Source organism: Haliotis rubra, unplaced genomic scaffold (genome assembly GCF_003918875.1).
Source record: "Haliotis rubra isolate DU_JTF1 unplaced genomic scaffold, ASM391887v1 Scf1377, whole genome shotgun sequence".
NCBI lineage: Eukaryota > Metazoa > Mollusca > Gastropoda > Lepetellida > Haliotidae > Haliotis > Haliotis rubra.
This window is the reverse complement of record NW_025765311.1, coordinates 55,208-74,016: the sequence shown is the minus strand read 5'-3', so window position 1 is coordinate 74,016 and position 18,809 is coordinate 55,208. Positions and strand designations below refer to the sequence as shown.

At 41.6% G+C, this 18,809-nt stretch overlaps 1 protein-coding gene across 1 annotated transcript; it reads left to right on the top strand.

Moving 5' to 3' along the window:
• The first annotated feature begins 5,339 nt into the window (after positions 1-5,339).
• On the top strand, positions 5,340-17,320 carry LOC124268387. Its single transcript, XM_046703354.1, has 8 exons — positions 5,340-5,425; positions 9,848-10,021; positions 11,760-12,027; positions 12,363-12,534; positions 13,960-14,137; positions 14,371-14,877; positions 14,978-15,106; positions 17,175-17,320. The coding sequence occupies exons 1-8, from the start codon at positions 5,341-5,343 to the stop codon at positions 17,288-17,290; spliced, it is 1,629 nt and encodes a 542-aa protein (XP_046559310.1). The 5' UTR covers position 5,340; the 3' UTR covers positions 17,291-17,320.
• Positions 17,321-18,809: the final 1,489 nt, after the last annotated feature.

The window sequence follows — 18,809 nt, the reverse complement described above, 5'->3', positions numbered from 1 at the left end:
GAAACATCCTTGCTGGACGAGGCTCGGACATATTGAAGTAAAACTAAAGTCTCTTCTCCAATCAAATACAGTCAGGTGACGCGGATCATATTCGCGGATCACAATCCCATTTCTGAAGCCCAATGCACTAATGCACTAATACTTATGATGTGGTAGTTCGTTGAACTAAACAATATTATCAACTCGAGGCTCTATTTTCGATATTTTGTGCATAGTATGCTTAGATCAGATACTTTTTAACTGACGCTAGTTCCATCACCAGCAATACAATTTTACATGTTGGATGGCCCAGTCATCTGGAGCGTAGCAAATCGCTGTTTGTTGTGTCTTTTGGGTACACAGAAACCTATGATTGTGGATTCCTGTCTCGTTCTTGTTATGTTTCCACTTTTGTAAGCACCAGGTGCTCATGGGTCTCGACAGAGTAGTATACGTCGGATACCTACCCGTCGGGCTTGTTTCACACTATGCTATTGTCTGGTCCAGACTCGATTATTTACAGACCGCCGTCATATAGCTGTGTTTTTTATTTCGGCCGACTCGAACTCAGGACGTACCGACTTCTCATTTAATTGCTTTCCTTCTGTGTCAGTCCTGGGATGAAGGCTGCAGGAGGATGACAAGTAAAAATTCACAAGAAGACTTAGGGATTGTATTTACTTTCTTCTTCTTTACATATCATCTATCATCATACTGGGCGGTGGGGTAGCCGAGTGGTCAAAGCGTTGGCTCGTCACGCCGAAGACCTGGGTTCGAATCCCCACATGGGTACAATGTGTGAAGCCCATTTCTGGTGTCCCCCGCCGTGATGTTGCTGGAATATTGCTAAAAGCGGCGTAAAACCAAACTCAGTCAGTCAGTATCATTATACTACCATATATTAAACAGTAAAGAAACCCAGGCATCTAACTTTGTGACAATAACATCGGACTTAATCTGTTTTGCTGTTCTGCTGTTTTTGCTTCAAGTGCAATCTGAATTATTAATTATTTCCAAATCTGCAAATTTGACAACAAATGATTTCGCTGTAGATGTTTGTTATTTCCTGCATACCAATGGAAAGAGAACATATTTGTTTTTTAAGACTGGCTCTTTCTTCTTTTTTCTAGATGCAGATTTTCCATAGTCACTCCTAAACAGAGTTATAGATGTCTTTATCTTCTTTTCTAATGTAGATATGAACAAATCAATATTTTTGTAATCCAAATTTTTATTAATTTTAAACCGACCGATCCAACTTAAGATTATGGTCGCTACGCACAACACATAAGAAAATCTGTCCTTACATTGAATGCACCTGCAACACCCTTTTGAAAGCTCTCTACTTCTATACGCTTACCTGTAAATACCACTGCTTGAAACTCACATGCAGCAGACAGCAATATGGTCACGTACAGGGAAATAAATATATACCACATTTCATTGGAAAGGGATTTTGCTATCATTGAGTATATAACCTGTGAAATATGAACATATATGCTACTCACACTTTGCTAAGGATCACAAAAATTCACAACTTTACTTAAACGTAGATTCATAATTTGAAATTGTATCCATTTAAAACTGGATACATTATAGCATGGTAACCCCTCTTTAGGCAAACAGCCACTTTAATCTCACCTTATGCACTTGATACATGAGTAACCATGAAAATGGTTTTCATGGCACCAGTCAGCCATTTTGCAAATCATGGAACGAGTCACTGACAACACCTGTCAATAGCAAGTATGGGTTCAACGAGATGAAATGACTAACTGAAACCTAGGATCCATGCTTACAACAAGCTTAGATATTTAAACCAAATTTGACCCCACATCATAGTTTTCTGTTGATTCCATGTTTCGATCATCAGCAAAGTGTGAGTAGTAAAATACCGGGCAAATAATGTATAAGCTTGGAAAATGGATTTCATAATTTTTGTTATAAATATACTTCTCATCCAAAGTTTACACTCACTAGTGTAAATGTAGCCACTTACTTCAGGCAACTGTTCTGAACTAAAGTTTGCAAAATATTCCATACTGTTTAAAGGTGATGCTTACACATGAACTGATGTATTGTAAAACAAATTCATAACGTTGAAAAGATTATTGTCGTGAGTTCAGTAAATGATGAAAATCAGTGAAAAATGGCGAATTCTTAACAAAACTTTACACCAAAACGCAGCACGATATTTGCACATGCTTTTCAGCAATTTGATGCATGATCCTCGTGCAATTCATCTGCATAAAGTTTGCAGTTGGTTCCCCAAGTTAGTGTAGAAATCAACCTTAGATGTAGCTATATATATATACATAACATATAGTGAGTGCTTTAAGTGAGTCTAAACTTTTGAAGAGAAGTGTATTATCAAAATGTCACCAGGATGGTAACAGTCGCTGACACACGTCAAACGTAAGGTCCAAATACCAACTTATGATACCCGTATCAAATACATCACTAGCAAATAACCATTCTTGTTGTTTCCTTTAGGCACCATGAAATAAAACATAGGGGTATATTTTCTTTTTCGGGGTTATATCACTAAAATGATAATTTATTTGTTTGGGTTTGGGTTTGTTTTTGTAGCCTGAAAAGAAAATCACAAAACAATTGTCAGTATTGTGTCAGTTACAAGATTAGGTCAAAAATTAATTATGATCCCCATATGAAATAAACAATATTGAATAGCCATATGTTGTTGGTTTCGTTTTTCACCCGTGAAGGTCCGGGTGAGAATATTGATCTTCAGTAACCCATGCTTGTCGTGATCGGGTGGTCAGGCTCGCTGACTTGGTTGACACATGTCATCGGTTTCGTTTTCTGCCAGTTAGAGCTGGGTGTAAACATTGCTTTGCCCGATAGTTAATGTGAACATGATTTTTCAAAAAATGTACATTTCAAGGCATGATATATATACTATTAGTAATTTTGACAAATATATGCACACCGAAACAGGAGACGGGACTAAATTCCAACACTGTACAATCCAACAATAAAATTTGCTACGGAACCAACGATCTCAGCTGACAAAACCCACGAGACTGGTGCCCGAACGCCTCATAGCAATATCGATTAGTGATGCATTCAAAGTGCTGTAGCCATTTTGAAGATTTTCTGTCATGGCCTTTTAATCGAGCAAACAAACTTTAGAAAACTGCCAGAGATGCCCCGAATTAAAGTGTCTAATGAAATGTGAGAACGATGAATTATGACATTAGCGCTGAGTGATTATGCCAGGGACGTGATTGTGTGTTTGTTCAGGCTCCCGAGAACATTGTTCTCTGTTTGAACACAACACGTGCTTGCGTCGAGGATGTTGTCAGAAGTGAAACTTGCCCTGGTCGATCTCAAATATTAACACAGATAAAAATATGAGGACATATTAATCCAAAAGTCGAAATTGCTGTCGCTGATGACCATTGTTTCAACAACATCGATCAACTTTTGTCTAATAAACGCTGAACAAGCAAAATAGCTAATAAAACGGTAATATTTTGATCTGTTATTGAACTTCTGAAATGTTTGACAACCTGATCAACTCGTGTTGCTTTATTTAATGAGGTAATGGTCTCCGTCTCTAATAATCATGGAACTCAAAGGTATTTTCGTTTCGGACGGAATGGTTGCAGAATGCTAGACAAAATTGCACCATATATATGACCTGTTTTTATATTGTGTTGCTCTGTATAGAAAAAACGTTTTAGATTTGATTACTAGTTTTACATCGAAACATCGAGTCTAGATCACACAATCCTGTGATTTGTTGTTCTTCTTTTTGGACATAATATATCGTGATATATGCAAATAACCCTATGCAAATATGATGCGATGTCACGCATCATCCTCAGCATTCCGTTAGTCGCCCTTCACAGAACAGAAGATAAATTCATTGCTTTTCAGGCGAGGAGTAAATGCATATAATCAACAAGATGATAGAATAGTGAGTGAGTGGCTTTAGTTTTACGCCACTTTTAGCAATAGGCACGCAATATCACGGCGGGGGACACCAGATATGGGCTTCACACATTGTACCCATGTGGGGTATTGAACCCGGGTCTTCAGCTTTAACCACTAAGCTACCCTGATAGAATAGATTAACAGGACACGAATAGACAGCGCTTGAATGAGATTATTTTTAAGGTGAGGTGAAATTGGGTTTAACGTCGTGCTTGAGAATATTTCGCTCATATAACGACGTGCAAGCGTGTGTATGTGTATGTGCGGCTGCTTGTACTAGCCCAGACTGAAGCTGGTTTTATAGTGCTAGCCCACTGAGATACCATGCCGCCGTGAAGCATGAATACCCCACTCAGACACATTATACTGACTCCGAGCCGACCAGTACTTGTTGTACCCATTAATGCCGAGCGCCAGGCAGGGACCAACAAGTACCATATTTTAACGTCTTTTGGTATGACGCGGTCGGGGATCGAACCCACGACCTTCCGCTCTCCGGGTGGACGCTCTAACCACTACACCATGGAGGCGGTCGAATAGTGAGTGAGTGACTTTAGTTTTACGCCACTTTTAGCAATAGGCAAGCAATATCACCGCCGGGGACACCAGATATGGGCTTCACACATTGTACCCATGTTGGGTATTGAACCCGGGTCTTCAGCTTTAATCACTAAGCTACCCTGATAGAATAGATTAACAGGACACGAATAGACAGCGCTTGAAAGAGATTTTTTAAGAGAGACATTTTAAGTTTTAGTTATATATCTAAACAGGAAGGGCTGATCATGGATAAATAAATATCGATTCTAACCCGTTTCTTCACGGGGAGAATGTAACCTGTTGTAAAGGACTGAGTGCGGTCGCTCTCGAAGTTATATTCGCCAAGAAATCTGTAGCCTGGTTCCCGGAGTATGCTGCGCTGGCGCGTCAGTGCATGCCCTAGGTACCAGTCTGAGGAATGAGATAAGTACTTTCGTGTTTTTGTTTGTAGTTTAACGGCGCACCCGGCAATGATTCCAGCTATGTGAATGTCTGAATAATCGAGTCTGGTCGAGACAATCCAGTGATCAACGTCATGAGCATCGATTTACTCAATTGTCAACCAGGCCAGCCATCCGATCCAATTAGTCGTCTCTTACGGAAAGCATGGGTTGCTGAAGACCCTGATCTTCACGAATAGATTAGTATATTTGTAATTGCCTATTGCAATCATTTGGTATATAAATAGGCTAGCCGTGTTAAGTTTGAATTAGTACCGGAGCAGCAAGATTTGACCCCAGTTAAAGAGCAGATTGTTATAATTACTTCCTTCTTGAGAACCAATTACACGCCACAGGACCGTGAGTGCGTGAGCCCCCGGAACTGCCACTGGATTAGTGGATGTGGCATATAGCTGGGAACATGATGACACGAGTAACAGTCACTATGAATCTACACATAGTCCTGTTGGTGATTTTACTCGCCGGATTCCAGGTCGCTCATTCAGGTAAGTCAATGTCATCTGATTCTTTGAATATGTTTCGAGACATGACAGTTGGGCCTTAATTTCTCAAACTGGTCTAAGCGACGTACAGCCGTCATGCCACGTCATGCCACTGTTCATCTTGGCTGCTGTGAAGGAGTAAGGATTTAAATGTACTCCAAAACGTTGTATTCCTCATAATAAAGGAGGTGACTTCCATAAAAACCCTCTTCCTTATGTACGCCGTATGTTTTATCAGTTTCAGTCAATCATTTGATTGTAGCGAAAGTTTTATGATGGCCTCATGTTCTATATTTCAAGGAATAAACAAATACAACAACGAAAGGTAAGGGATTCTACAACAAAATAATATTCCAAAACTTAAAACTGAAATTATAAATAACTTACAATATAGAGACGTGCATGAACTTGAAAACACAAGGACATATGTTCATATTTTACAGTGATGTAACTTCTGCTATAATGTCTTGTTTTGGTTGTTGTTTTACGCCGCACTCAACAATATTCCAGTTATATGGCGGATGTCTGTAGATAACCGTGTGATCAATATCATGAGCATCGATATATGCATTTGGGATACGATGACATGCATCAAGTCAGCGAGCCTGACCACCCGATCCCGTTAATCGCCTCTTACAAGCATGGGTTACTGAAGACCAATTCTAAACCGGATCGTCAAGGTTAATGCTATCATTAACACGAGATCTTAGTTCTCGCGAACAAAATAACTCCACCCAATAACCTCTATTTAGTCTGTGGGACCAGTCTGAGGAATATTTCGCTCATATGACGACGTGCATGCGTGTGTATGTGTATGTGCGGCTGCTTGTACTAGCCCAGACTTAAGCTGGTTTTATAGTGCTAGCCCACTGAGATACCATGCCGCCGTGAAGCATGAATACCCCACTCAGACATATTATACTGACTCCGAGCTGACCAGTCCTTGTCGTACCCATTAATGCCGAGCGCCAGGCAGAGACCAACAGGTACCATATTTTAACGTCTTTTGGTATGACGCGGTCGGGGATCGAACCCGCGACCTTCCGCTCTCCGGGCGGACGCTCTAACCACTACACCAGGGACCACCAGATTGTATTATAATTGACGCTCATATACAAAATGCAAAATATGGCACAGGAAGAATACAAGTCAATAAACACTTAAGATCTTAGATTAAATGCATATTAAATGAAACACCGAGAACAAGTAGGGCTGGTCTAAGATAACGCTCATCACGTACCGCACGTGCATTTGTTTCACTGTTCCATCTACTGCGCTTAGCCCCTTGTAATACAAACCAATAATTGCGAGTTAAATCTATGATCGTTTGTGAAACAACTTTTATCCTGAGATGACTAAAATTCTGAGATTTAAATGTTCATCTGGCAGGGTAAAATTATGAGGATTCGCAATCTAAAATTCACTTAATTTGATTTACATTTTTGTTTAAAGTGAAATTCATAAGTACGTTTTTACTGCAAACAGACTTGGTGATGGGTAACTGAGCGTTTGGCGGCACAGGTGTTGAGTCAATTAATCTCGGATCCAAATGATTTTTATGGGGGAGGTTAGGAGGGGACATGGGGATGTATCTAACGTGACTGCTCACACGGCAACCTCACAGATATTTAATACAAATGTCCTGGCACTAGTTGTGGCATCACATTCCGACAAACGTCTGAGTCAATAATAATAATAATAATAATAATAATAATAATAATAATAATAACAAGGGGGGAGGAGTTATGGAAGATCAGGCCTACACCTATCTTGGAATGCAAGTTCGAGATAAGCTCCAGAATGCCCAGATTCAAGACAAACTGCGGGCCGAGTACAAATCTCGTTTAAAGAAAATCTGGAGCTCAGAGCTAAATGCTCGAAACAAGGTCAAAGCCACCAATATTTTTGCTGTGCCAGTCCTGTCCTATTCCTTTGGAGTAGTTGATTGGACGAAACAAGACATCCAGAGTCTTGACCGCCTGAGCAGAAGGATCATGTCTGATAACAGAGCCCACCACCCTCGTTCCTCTCTTAACCGTGTATATATGCCAATCAATTCTGGAGGTCGGGGTTTGATTAATGTGGAGGCTCTTCATGATAGAATTTTATTGTGTACTTTTGCACATATTTATTTATCGGATGATCCTCTGGTGATGCATGTGAAGACTCATGATGAAAGCAAGGAATTCCACAGCTATTTTAAGCGTGCCAAGGTTGTTGGACAGAATCTGAAATTTGAAGTTGACTTTGCTGATGGCGATGTACTGCTGGACGGTACAGCGATGGGAGTAAACCAGGTGAAGTCTTTCACCAAGTCTGCCCAGAGTCGGTCTTTTGTGGAGAAGCTTTCTGAGAAGCCATTGCATCGTGTGTACATGCAGTGTGTGGAACAGAATAGCAATCCCTCCGACTCCTTCGCCTGGATGAAGTCGGCTGGTCTTAAATGTGAAACTGAGGGCTTCCTTTTTGCTGCTCAGGACCAGTCACTTCCCACTCGCAATCGCCTAAATGTGATTCTTAAAGAGAATATTAACATGAAATGTCGACTTTGCAATGAATTCACAGAGACTGTCCAACACCTTGTCAGTGGATGCCCTTCCTTGGCACAAACAGCATATCTTAAACGACATGATGGCATGGCTCGTTGCTTTTACTACCGTCTCCGACATGCCTGTGGCTTTGACTCCGAGGTCCATCCATGGTACGACCCTGAACGTCAGGGCGTCATGGAAAATGATGCTTTCAAACTTCTCTGGAATAGGCCAATATACAGCCTCAGAAGAATTCCTGCCAACAAACCTGATCTTGTCCTTTTTGATAAAGCCAATGAATTTATTTATATCATTGAATTTTCTGTCCCTTTTGACAGGAATGTGATTGACAAGATCAAGGAAAAGCATGATAAATATGCGGACCTCGCCTTTGAAATGTCTCGCTTGCATCCCAAGTACACTGTCGTCAGGCTCCCCATTGTTCTCGGTGCCCTTGGTTTGGTACCTCCTGATCTTTTGGCGCAGATCAGGAGAGTGCCCGGGTTCTCCACCGGGAGTACAGCCCTTCTGACACTCTGGGTAATGCAGAAGGCTGCAGTGTTGGGGAGCCTTCATATTCTCCGGAAAGTTCTTGGTGGGTTCGACTAGGCAGCGTTTCCTGGGAGAAGTCCCATTCGCTGTCTGGGCTGCGTGTAGAGGGGGCAAGGGCCCTGAGCTGATGATGAGCCTTACCAGCCTGACTGTGCCAGGATCACCCGAACCCTCTCTGCTGCATACTATCTTTAATCTATAAAACATAATAATAATAATAATACTTTATTGCCCAAAAAGGGAATTTGTCTTGCGTTATGGACGCTGGAATTACAATGAAGACATATATCCATTAAGCACACATTACAACACGAACAACATCAGTCACACGATCTGAGGAGCTCTCACAGATCACAGTGAGCAATCAACAGTGGTTAATATGATTTAAAGTACGTTTATAACATGACCAAATTGTTGTTGTTTTCACAGATTAAACGAATGTAAAGGGGAAGGATAAAACTGGACATTAAGAAAATAAATAAATAAACTACAATGTATAACACTTTAAGACTAGCACTGGATACAGAACAGATACATAAAACACAGTAGAATGCTAATGGAATAAATAAAACTACTTCTGTTTGTTTAAAATAACAATACTGTATGGGATAAATGAGTCGGTGGCTCTCTTTGTCCTGAGGCGGGGAGTTTGATAGCGGCGGCCTGAAGGAAGAAGTTTATATTCGGGATGAAGAAAGTGGTTCGAATCTGTACAAATTTTGAGTGCTAGATTTCTGACTTGCCGCTGACCTAGACATGTGATGTCCTCGAAGGTTGTACCTGAAATTTTGCCTGCTTGAGTTATTGTTTTGGAGAATTTGTTTCTTTGTTTTATTGTGAGAGCCCCCGACCACGCTTCAATGGAAAAACAAAGAACAATTTGGATAAATGTTTTGTAGAATAAAACAAGCGTGGGTGTGCTAACATTGAATGATCTAAGTTTTCTCAAGAAGTACAGGCGTTGTTGGCACTTAGCATAGATTCTGTCCGTATTCTTGTTCCAGTTGAGCTTATTGTCCATAACAGTTCCCAAATACTTATAGTCTGACACGATTTCTATATCACAGTCATGAATAGTCACAGGCAGTAAATTTCCCTTCTTAGTAGGCTGCATCTAACAGAAAAGGCGTTTTATGTTATTTCAAACGTTAACATGTCAAGCTTTTTCAGGTGAAAGAGTGACAGTAGATTTGCGAATATTTAAAATGAATGCCATGTCGATTGCCAGCAGCTGATACCCGCGTTACAGTGGTAAAATATTCGTTACTGTCTGTTTCCAGGCTAATACAAACTTGCTGTTTGACATTCAAGCTTGAACTTACGTTATACTGTTTTAATGAAGCCTTTGCCCCGATGAATGCGCCTGGTGGGCGGCCAGGCCATTCCACCTCCACCGACACGTGTAGCGACATCCGGGGAGTTCCTGCGCAGTTAAGGAGCGCAAGCAACATCAGACCGAGTGGATTGTCGTATTTCTACCAGAAATATACAGAGGCGTATGGGATACCCGTATTAGGTGATCTTGTCTTTGTTTGTTACTAACACCGTAATCAGCAATATTCCAGTTTTATGGCGGAAGTCTGTAAATAATGGAGTCTGGACCAGACAATCCAGTGATGAACATCATGAGCATTGATCTACGCAATTGGGATACGATAACATGTGTCAACCAAGTCAGCGAGCCTGACCACCCGATCCCGTTCGTCGGCTGTTGCGACAAGCATGGGTTATTCACTTGTCCTCTGGTTTGAAGTCGGTTGTAAAGTCGATATCATTCTGAAAAAAACGTTCTCAGATCAGAATTCATCAACTTCTGTTAAAACCTTCAGAGGACCCTTGTACGGCAAGGTGGCGCAACTTTGCATGTCATATCAGTGACCTTTACCTTATATTCCTCAGGAAGCAGTGTTCGTCAGCAAGCCATCCCTAACGGGATCGAGTGGTCAAGCTCGCTGACTTGTTTGATACATCGTATTGGTGCATGACATCGTTTCCGGTGCTCATGATCTCAATCACTGAATGATGTCTTCTGATTATGTACAGGACGCTGTCATATTGCTCAGTTTGGCGTTAAACGAAGTTCGCAAATTAACATACCTCCGCGTTAAGCCTGGAATATTGCTAACTGACGTAACACAATAACGGCAACAACAAATGCTATGGATTTCACTCATAAAACTTAATTGAATACTTTTGAGTTATTTGGTTGTTACAATCTACACTTCTGTCTTAAAAGATCCGATGTATATCTCATAGTTTTTCACTGTGTATTAATATAAATAGCGGCGGAGTTTGACTTTCTCTTGTGGTCTTCAGTATCTATGACTTGGACCTGGACGTGAAGATCTCTGACTTGGACCTGGACGTGAAGATCTCTGACCTGGACGTGGACGTGAAGATCTCTGACCTGGACTTGGGCGTGAAGATCTCTGACTTTGACGTGGACGTGGACGTGAAGATCTCTGGCTTTGACGTGGACGTGAAGATCTCTGACCTGGACTTGGACGTGAAGATCTCTGACTTGGACTTGAACGTGAAGATCTCTGGCTTTGACGTGGACGTGAAGATCTCTGACCTGGACTTGGACGTGAAGATCTCTGACTTGGACGTGAACGTGAAGATCTCTGGCTTTGACGTGGACGTGAAGATCTCTGACCTGGACTTGGACATGAAGATCCGGGTTACCACTAGTCTTCAGCAACCCCACAGTGTTTTAAGAGGCGACTAGGGGGAATGGATGGATATGCTCGATGACTTGGTTGACGCATGGCTTGGTATCCCAACGGTGGAACGATGCCCATAATGTGATTCACGGCTTATTTATCCAGACCCGATTATATACTTCTCATAGAGCTGAAATATTGCTCAATGCGATACGGTGCAAAAAAAGAAAGAAAACAAAACAACAAGGAATATTACAAAGAAATTCTTTGCCTTTGCTCTTATACTATTGGCTGGTTTCTTTAATACTTGATTTGGCGAATGAAATTTTAAAAACTTTGGTCAAGATTGAAACCATCAGACAAATTTGTTTTCCTTCGGGAGAAAAAACCATTTTCAGTGATAAATAAGATCAACAGATGGTGGTACGTGGGACGTCATGCGAATGACAAATCTTTTATATATATATTTCTTATAGTTCTTTTAAGCATGCTTATTGTAATTTTGTATACTATTTATTTTTCAATCCTTGTTTACGGTTTTGAAGAAGTGGATTGACAAAAGGTCAAGAATGATACCCGTATGCACCGCAGGTTCCGTTAACGTCCCCGACGACGCTCTTCGCCGCGCCTGTTACGCCCTTCGCTTCCTCCTCGCCGACCACAGCGGTGTGCGGCAGTCCTACTACCGACTGTCGGGGAGGGTGGCAGTGATCGGAGCTCGGGAAGGGACGGTGTCCATTCCGGAACACGCTTGGCTTGGCCCCTCCTGGAACGCCCGAGCACGTGGACTTGGGGCGACGGAATACGCCCCCGTGTCAACAGGAGGCGAGGAAAACATCCTTTGTTACAATACGGACAGGTAAAATGACAATGATTTCTACCCGACGAAACTGTTGAAAACCTTTCTCAATTAAACAAAACCCGAGAAGATCCACAAAAGAAGGGACGTAACTCTTCATGTGCTACCCTCAGCTATTCTAAGGGGATTTTATCGCTGTTGCTTTCCTGAAGATGTGTTTCGAGTAATTCGTTTCTTTGTAAGACAATTTTAAAGACGTGCGATCTCACGGTTACGGTATCCTGTCTAAAATTACTATTTTGAAAGAACTTAAAAAAAGACAGCAAAGTATTTGAAAATGCTTCTTGAACTTTATGAGAATGTGAACGATTCATGTATTGTCCATATGGCATCAGGTATCGGTTCGAGGACATCTTCCTGCACGAGTTCGCCCATGGCATCCATCTACTCGGTGCCAAGTATGCCATCCCAGGTTGGCAGAGTCGCCTACAGTCGCTATACTACCAGGCCAGATCTGCCGGTAGATGGCGAAACACATACGCCATGACTACAGTGGAGGAATATTTCGTAAGTAAAAATGCGACAGCGCGTGTGTGCGTGTGAGAGTGTGAGGTCTGCCGGTAGGTGGCGCAGGACGTACGCCATGACCACAGTGGAAGAATACTTTGTAAGTACAAACATATCGAGTATGAATGAATGTGTGTGAGTATGACTGTACGTGGGTGCGCGCGCGTTTGTATGCGTGTGCGTTCGCAGCAGTTTTCTGGCTACATGATAACAGCTTGCGCATGATAACAGCCAATGACAATAACAATGTCGCCCATCCAATCCTCATTTCAGCCAGATCTTATCAGCCAGAACTATGGTGGCTATTGACTCAGATTACGCAGGTTGTCTAAACACATGGTACAAAACGTTTCTTTTCAATCAGAGAAGTTGTGGAACTCAAATCATCATTATAGCATCTGTCAAAGTGAATGCCTACACTCTTTGTAACCACTTCAGGCTCCCGATCCACAACGCCTTCGTAACGATGCGACCTATTCGTAAGTCAGTGCTACATCATTGGCTTACGAATGGCGTAATGCTACGAACGCCTTGTGGATTGATGTGATCTAACTGTGACTGTGAGTCGAAGGGCAGACGCCATTTTGTTTACATGTCATAAGGTCGGTAGCGAGTTTATCAATCTTAAAAAAAAACCCATTTAACATGGCGGTAAATATGCTGTATGCTTCGCTCGAGGATAATACGGTCTGATGTACCCGTGCCACCCGAGCCGGTAGGCGATCACTTATATTATCTTACCTTCATGTGAAATGTCTTAATTTCAGTGGTCAATGACTCTTTAACAAGTTTCCGTGTCACAACGAGGGTGACAACTGGAAAAAATGTTACCCGTTGACACAGTAACCGCCAAACTCTCCGCCGAGAAGCTGTATTGCTAACAATCGTATGACGTCATAATATGACGCATGCAGTGTTCGGATTAGCTATTTTTGAGTTCACTATGTAAACATTTATTTTGTCGACTTTCACGACTAAACTATTTAATACACTTTCACGACTAAACTATTTAATACATTGCATCGTTAGCAGTTTTAAGCCTGTCAGAATATTTTTCACTGATTTTAAAAATCCAGTCGAGAGGCAAACGCCATTTTGTTTAGCATGTCATGTAGTCGGTAGCGAGCTTATCGTGTTGAACATTCAACGTGGCAGTAAGATAAATACGTTGAAGCATGCAACTTATATTATAAAACAAAAAACATCGGATCAAAGGAAGAATGTCAGTGTCTGTGTATACTTTATGTTTGTGTTCATCTGATAGTCGGTCATCTTTCAGTTATTCATTTACGTACATTTTCACCACATTTCCGCTTGGGGTGCCCAATGAAGTCGGCTTCAGTTAATTACCGAAACTGGTTATTTTCTGGAATTGTCGTATTCTATTGACATGTGAGTACACAGATTGTCACCCTCTCTCTTCAGGCGGAAGGGACACAAAGCTACTTCAACGTCAACGCTTACTCCGCCGTCCCCAACGGCATCCACAACCGCGTCAACACCCGCGAGAAACTACGGCAATACGACCCCCAGCTGTTCTCTCTGATACAGGAGGTATTTCCCTGCGGGAACACGTACCTCAGAAGATGTATGGCAACCCGAAGTAAGCAAAATGTCATATCTATTGTTATTGTGCTTCACGTGGACGCGACTGGTCCAGATTATCATGTTTCAATCAAGACTTAAATATGTTTTTCCCCACATCAAAAATTAAAATCACGAGTAACGATCCCAAGCAATCAGCTGTTACAGTAACTGGCTACCAGATTCCTTTATTCTGATAGTATAATTCGGATTAGGGTAGTTTTTGTGATGTGTTTCCTGCTAATGTTGCAGATGCTGAGAGAAGCCAGCGTCTGATGATGGACTGCAACACTGGGGGCGGCGGCACTGGAAACGAAACCGAAATCGGAACCGGAACCGGCACTGGAACTGGAACCGGAACCGGAACTGGCTCTGGAACCGAAACCGAAATCGGAACCGGAATAGGCACTGGAACCGGAACCGGAACCGGAACCGGAACCGGAACCGGAACTGGAAACGTAACCGAAATCGGAACCGGAACAGGAACTGGTACCGGAACCGGAACTGGCTCTGGAAGCGAAACCGAAATCGGAACCAGAACCGGCACTGGAACTGGAGACGGAACCGGAACCGGAACTGGAACTGGAACTGGAAACGAAACCGAAATCGGAACCAGAACCGGCACTGGAACTGGAACCGGAACCGGAACTGGAACTGGAAACGAAACCGAAATCGGAACCGGAACCGGCACTCGAACCGTAACCGGAACCGGAACTGGAACTGGAACTGGAACTGGAACTGGAACCGGAACTGGTTCAGGTATGAAAGTCTATAATTGGATGCTTCTGTAATACATGGCCAAACTTGAGGCTTAAGAATTTAACAAAAACAATTTGAATAACACTTATGGCTGTTTCAGGCAACTGTCTGGACAGGAACCGCAACTGCAGGTCATGGGCTTCTCTAGGGGACTGTGGCTCCAATCCTCGCTACATGCACGTGTACTGTAGACAAAGTTGCAACAGATGCTCAGGAGGCGGAGGAGCAGGTTCGACATGAAATTTTACCCATGATCTTTCACTTTGTAGTGTATGTCTAGTTTGACATCAGGAGATAGAGTTGCGTCCCTTTGGCGTACCGGTATCCTAAGATCTTTGGTACAAAATCAGCATTCATTTTGAATAAGAACCTTCTTTTGTCAGCACTATACCTGTCCTTTGAACTCGTGAAGATCCGGGTTAGAATTGATCTTCAGTAACCCATGCTGGTCGTAATAGGCAACTAACGGATCGGGTGGTCAGTTGACTTGGTTGATACATGTCGTCGTATCTCAATCGCATAAATCGATGCTCATGCAGTTGACCACTGGATGGTCTAGTCCAGACTCGATTATTTACATATAGCCATTTATCTTGCCTCACACATTGGCTGAGCGCTCTAATATTATTTTCAATGTACCCCGCTTACAAGCGAGTAACATTTTCTATGTACCCCCGCTGGGAATGCCGAAGTCATTTGGTACTTGGTAGGGGTATTTTTTTTTATCTCGAATAACATTGAATCATCTATGATGTACGGAAATTACCGATGTTTTGCGAATACAAATCGATGGAAGGGAGATAACTCTAAATTTGTTTTTCTTGTCGTCTGGTACTCCATACTATGATTCCATACCCGTGCTTCAAACAGTTCAAAATTACCTTTGAGGTGTTCGGTAAGAATCGAAAGGGGACATGGGCTGACGTACCCTCGATGTTTGTATATATTCCCTGAGCCTGAAGGACTACATCTGAGTGTGGCGTTAAACCACAGACCACAGGGGCTTATAAAGCTAAAATCTGCCATCAATGTATATACTGTCACTGACGGATCTTTGTACTATTTATAGCTAAAACACATGGAATTATCATGAAACGGCCGTCCTATTATCAGAAAGTTGCGGGCTGCTGCAAATGATATTGGACCGCTCAACCTTAACGACGGGCCACTATATGTTGTCAAGTGACGTCATAGTGGGTGCGTCGGTTCATTCGACTTTGGCTTTGGACTGGCAGATATTCTGGGGCAAACAAGTCAAAGCAACCCGAATTCCCGCTTTAAATTGCGGTAATATTGGCTTTCTTGCTGGTGCTAACCTTAACAATTTCACTATTAACTATTACATGGAAGTTGGCTTTGAGTCAACTTACAGTCAAATTCCTCCATTGTTTCCTTTTTCTTTTCAACACAAATTCCATGTATTTTAGCAATAATAACGGTAATGCTATTTTTGAGGGCATTAACATTTTCAGAAGCCCTCGGTCTTTTTCAACTGCCCTCCTTCGTCAGGCAGTTAATGGAAGACCTCGGTCTTCTGCAAATGATAATGCCCTCAAAAATAGCATTACACTTATAATAAAAGGAAAGGGATTAACGAGGTCAAACACACCAGGTTCGTTTCAGGGCGAATTCAACAATACTCACTGTATTTATCCCATTTAAAGTATGCACACATTTCAAGCCAATAGATTTACCAACAAAATGAGACATATACTGTATACATCACAAAAATCGAAGCAGTACTTTGGGAACTAGGATCTTCGGAAGCTCGAAAAATCGTGATTTCTCGATTCCGAGCCAAAATCCCTGCTCAGAATTTGTAGAGGTAACTGACCCATTTTCTTGTATATTTCACAGTATGCACAACCGACATGCACCAAAACATGTTGAACTGATGGCGCCTGTCAGCGCGCTAGTCGCCATTCTTTCGGAGACACTTACATCTCACTGTCATAATGAGTTTACGTACATATATTCATCGCAAACAGAATTGTGTCGTGCCGTTCGCCATTGACGACCTTGACCTCTGCCCGCACTGAAAAGAGCAAGGGAGCTCATTGGCTAAAAATAAAATATGTCCCATCAAATCGCTGATTCATTGACTGACTTACCTTTAAAACATAGGTCACTATTTCATGCCGAAGAATATCGATCCGATCGTTACCGAAAATTGTCGATTTTTCAAATTCCATGTGTCGTTAATGCTGCCTTTATTGGCATTGTAGGTGTGAAAAACGTGTTTTTAATTGTGGACAAATTGCAGAAACGAGAATACATTTTCATTCTTGTATTTCTAGGTGGATCCTGTGTGGATGCAAACACCAACTGCAGGAGCTGGTCGATGATGGGGGAGTGTGGACGGAACCCCGGCTACATGTTGTTCGCGTGTAGACTCAGCTGCGGTCAGTGCTGACCATGTCCGTGCAATGAACCAAACAACATGCACTTGACTTCTCATTTAGGAAGTGATCAACCCTTACAATTAGAGGTTTGTGTGATGACTATCGTTAATAGTGAGTGAGTGAGCGAGCTTTTTTTTAATAATCTAGGATTATCACGGCGGGAGACACACGAAATCCATGTATCCATTTATATATATTACGAAACCGCGGACATCCGGGACATTACAACTAGGATCGTCTCCACACATGTCCACTGGTGACACGTGCTTGCATGAGTGAGTGAGTGACTGAATGAGTTTAGTTTTAGGCCGCTTTAAACAATATTCCAGCAATATCACCAGAAATGGGCTTCAAACATTGTACCCATGTGGGAAATCGAACCCAGTCTTCGGCGTGACAAGCGAACGCTTTAACCACTAGGCTACCCCACCGCCCCGTGCCTGCTAGAGGACTCGTCTCCCATCGATGAACGTTATGTGCGAAAATACAAACCAACCAACCTGCTCGTAAAGATTGAAGTGCTTTGATAGGAGAAATCACGAGTGTATGGTATGCGATTTAAATCCACACAGATTGGTTTGCTTACATACAGGCTCCCTTGTTTTCCCATTGTGTATTTTCTCTGTGTATCAGTTTGTCTATATCCATATATATTTCTGTTTTCTATATCCATATATATTTCTGTTTTCTATATCCATATATATTTCTGTTTTATATCCGTATGAAATCATACCTATAACAGCAGATAAATATTTTCACGAGTTTCAAAACAATACATTTCATATAGCTACTTATCAACATTCACCATGGATATTGGGCTTACATTTCACTTCACTGGGGATATTGGATCCGTAATATACTAATCTTGTTTATAAATTATTATACATCAAAGGTACATATCTCAACGTGTGTGGGTGTTTTGTCTGATCGCTGTTCGATACAGTCATTATATTAATGGTAGATTGCCGATAACGCATGCATTTTATGGGACTGGCAGTGTTCCGTCACTAAACCTTCAAACTTAACGAAATGTTATTAATCAAAATAATTTATATATATATTATTATGAAACAAATCTTCAGAGTTCGGAATAATGAGATTTCTATCTTGTTACACATACACGCCTTGTGATATGAAACATTCCCATTACACCGAACCCACAAAATTCTAATTGTAAAATTTATACAAATAAATGTAGCTCTTTTTAAGATAAGTTATATATGATGACAGAATTGGTTTCAGAATAGTACATGCGGCAAAACTGAAGGCTTTACACAGCCAAACTTGGTAGTTATAATCAAGCTTGTTTAATCCCTGTTTTATACCTAAAACGTATAACTGTATTTGCATATTCATGGTAAAATATTACATCATAAACATTTATATAATGTTTAGATTAGAGTTGGGTAAAATTATCGATAATCGGAAAAATGGTCACTAGGAAAGATCGTTAATGCTTGCCGATATGATAATTGTGTTACCGATAACATTGTTCATTAACTTTCATGATAGAAAAACGTTTTCGTACAC

Bases quoted from the DNA above. Each gene is read 5' to 3' on its own strand.
- LOC124268387 (XM_046703354.1), top strand. From the start codon at position 5,341: ATGATGACACGAGTAACAGTCACTATGAATCTACACATAGTCCTGTTG. The intron at 12,028-12,362 runs GTAAAATGACAA...ATATGGCATCAG, and splicing joins CTTTGTTACAATACGGACAG to GTATCGGTTCGAGGACATCT. The intron at 12,535-13,959 runs GTAAGTAAAAAT...CTCTCTCTTCAG, and splicing joins CTACAGTGGAGGAATATTTC to GCGGAAGGGACACAAAGCTA.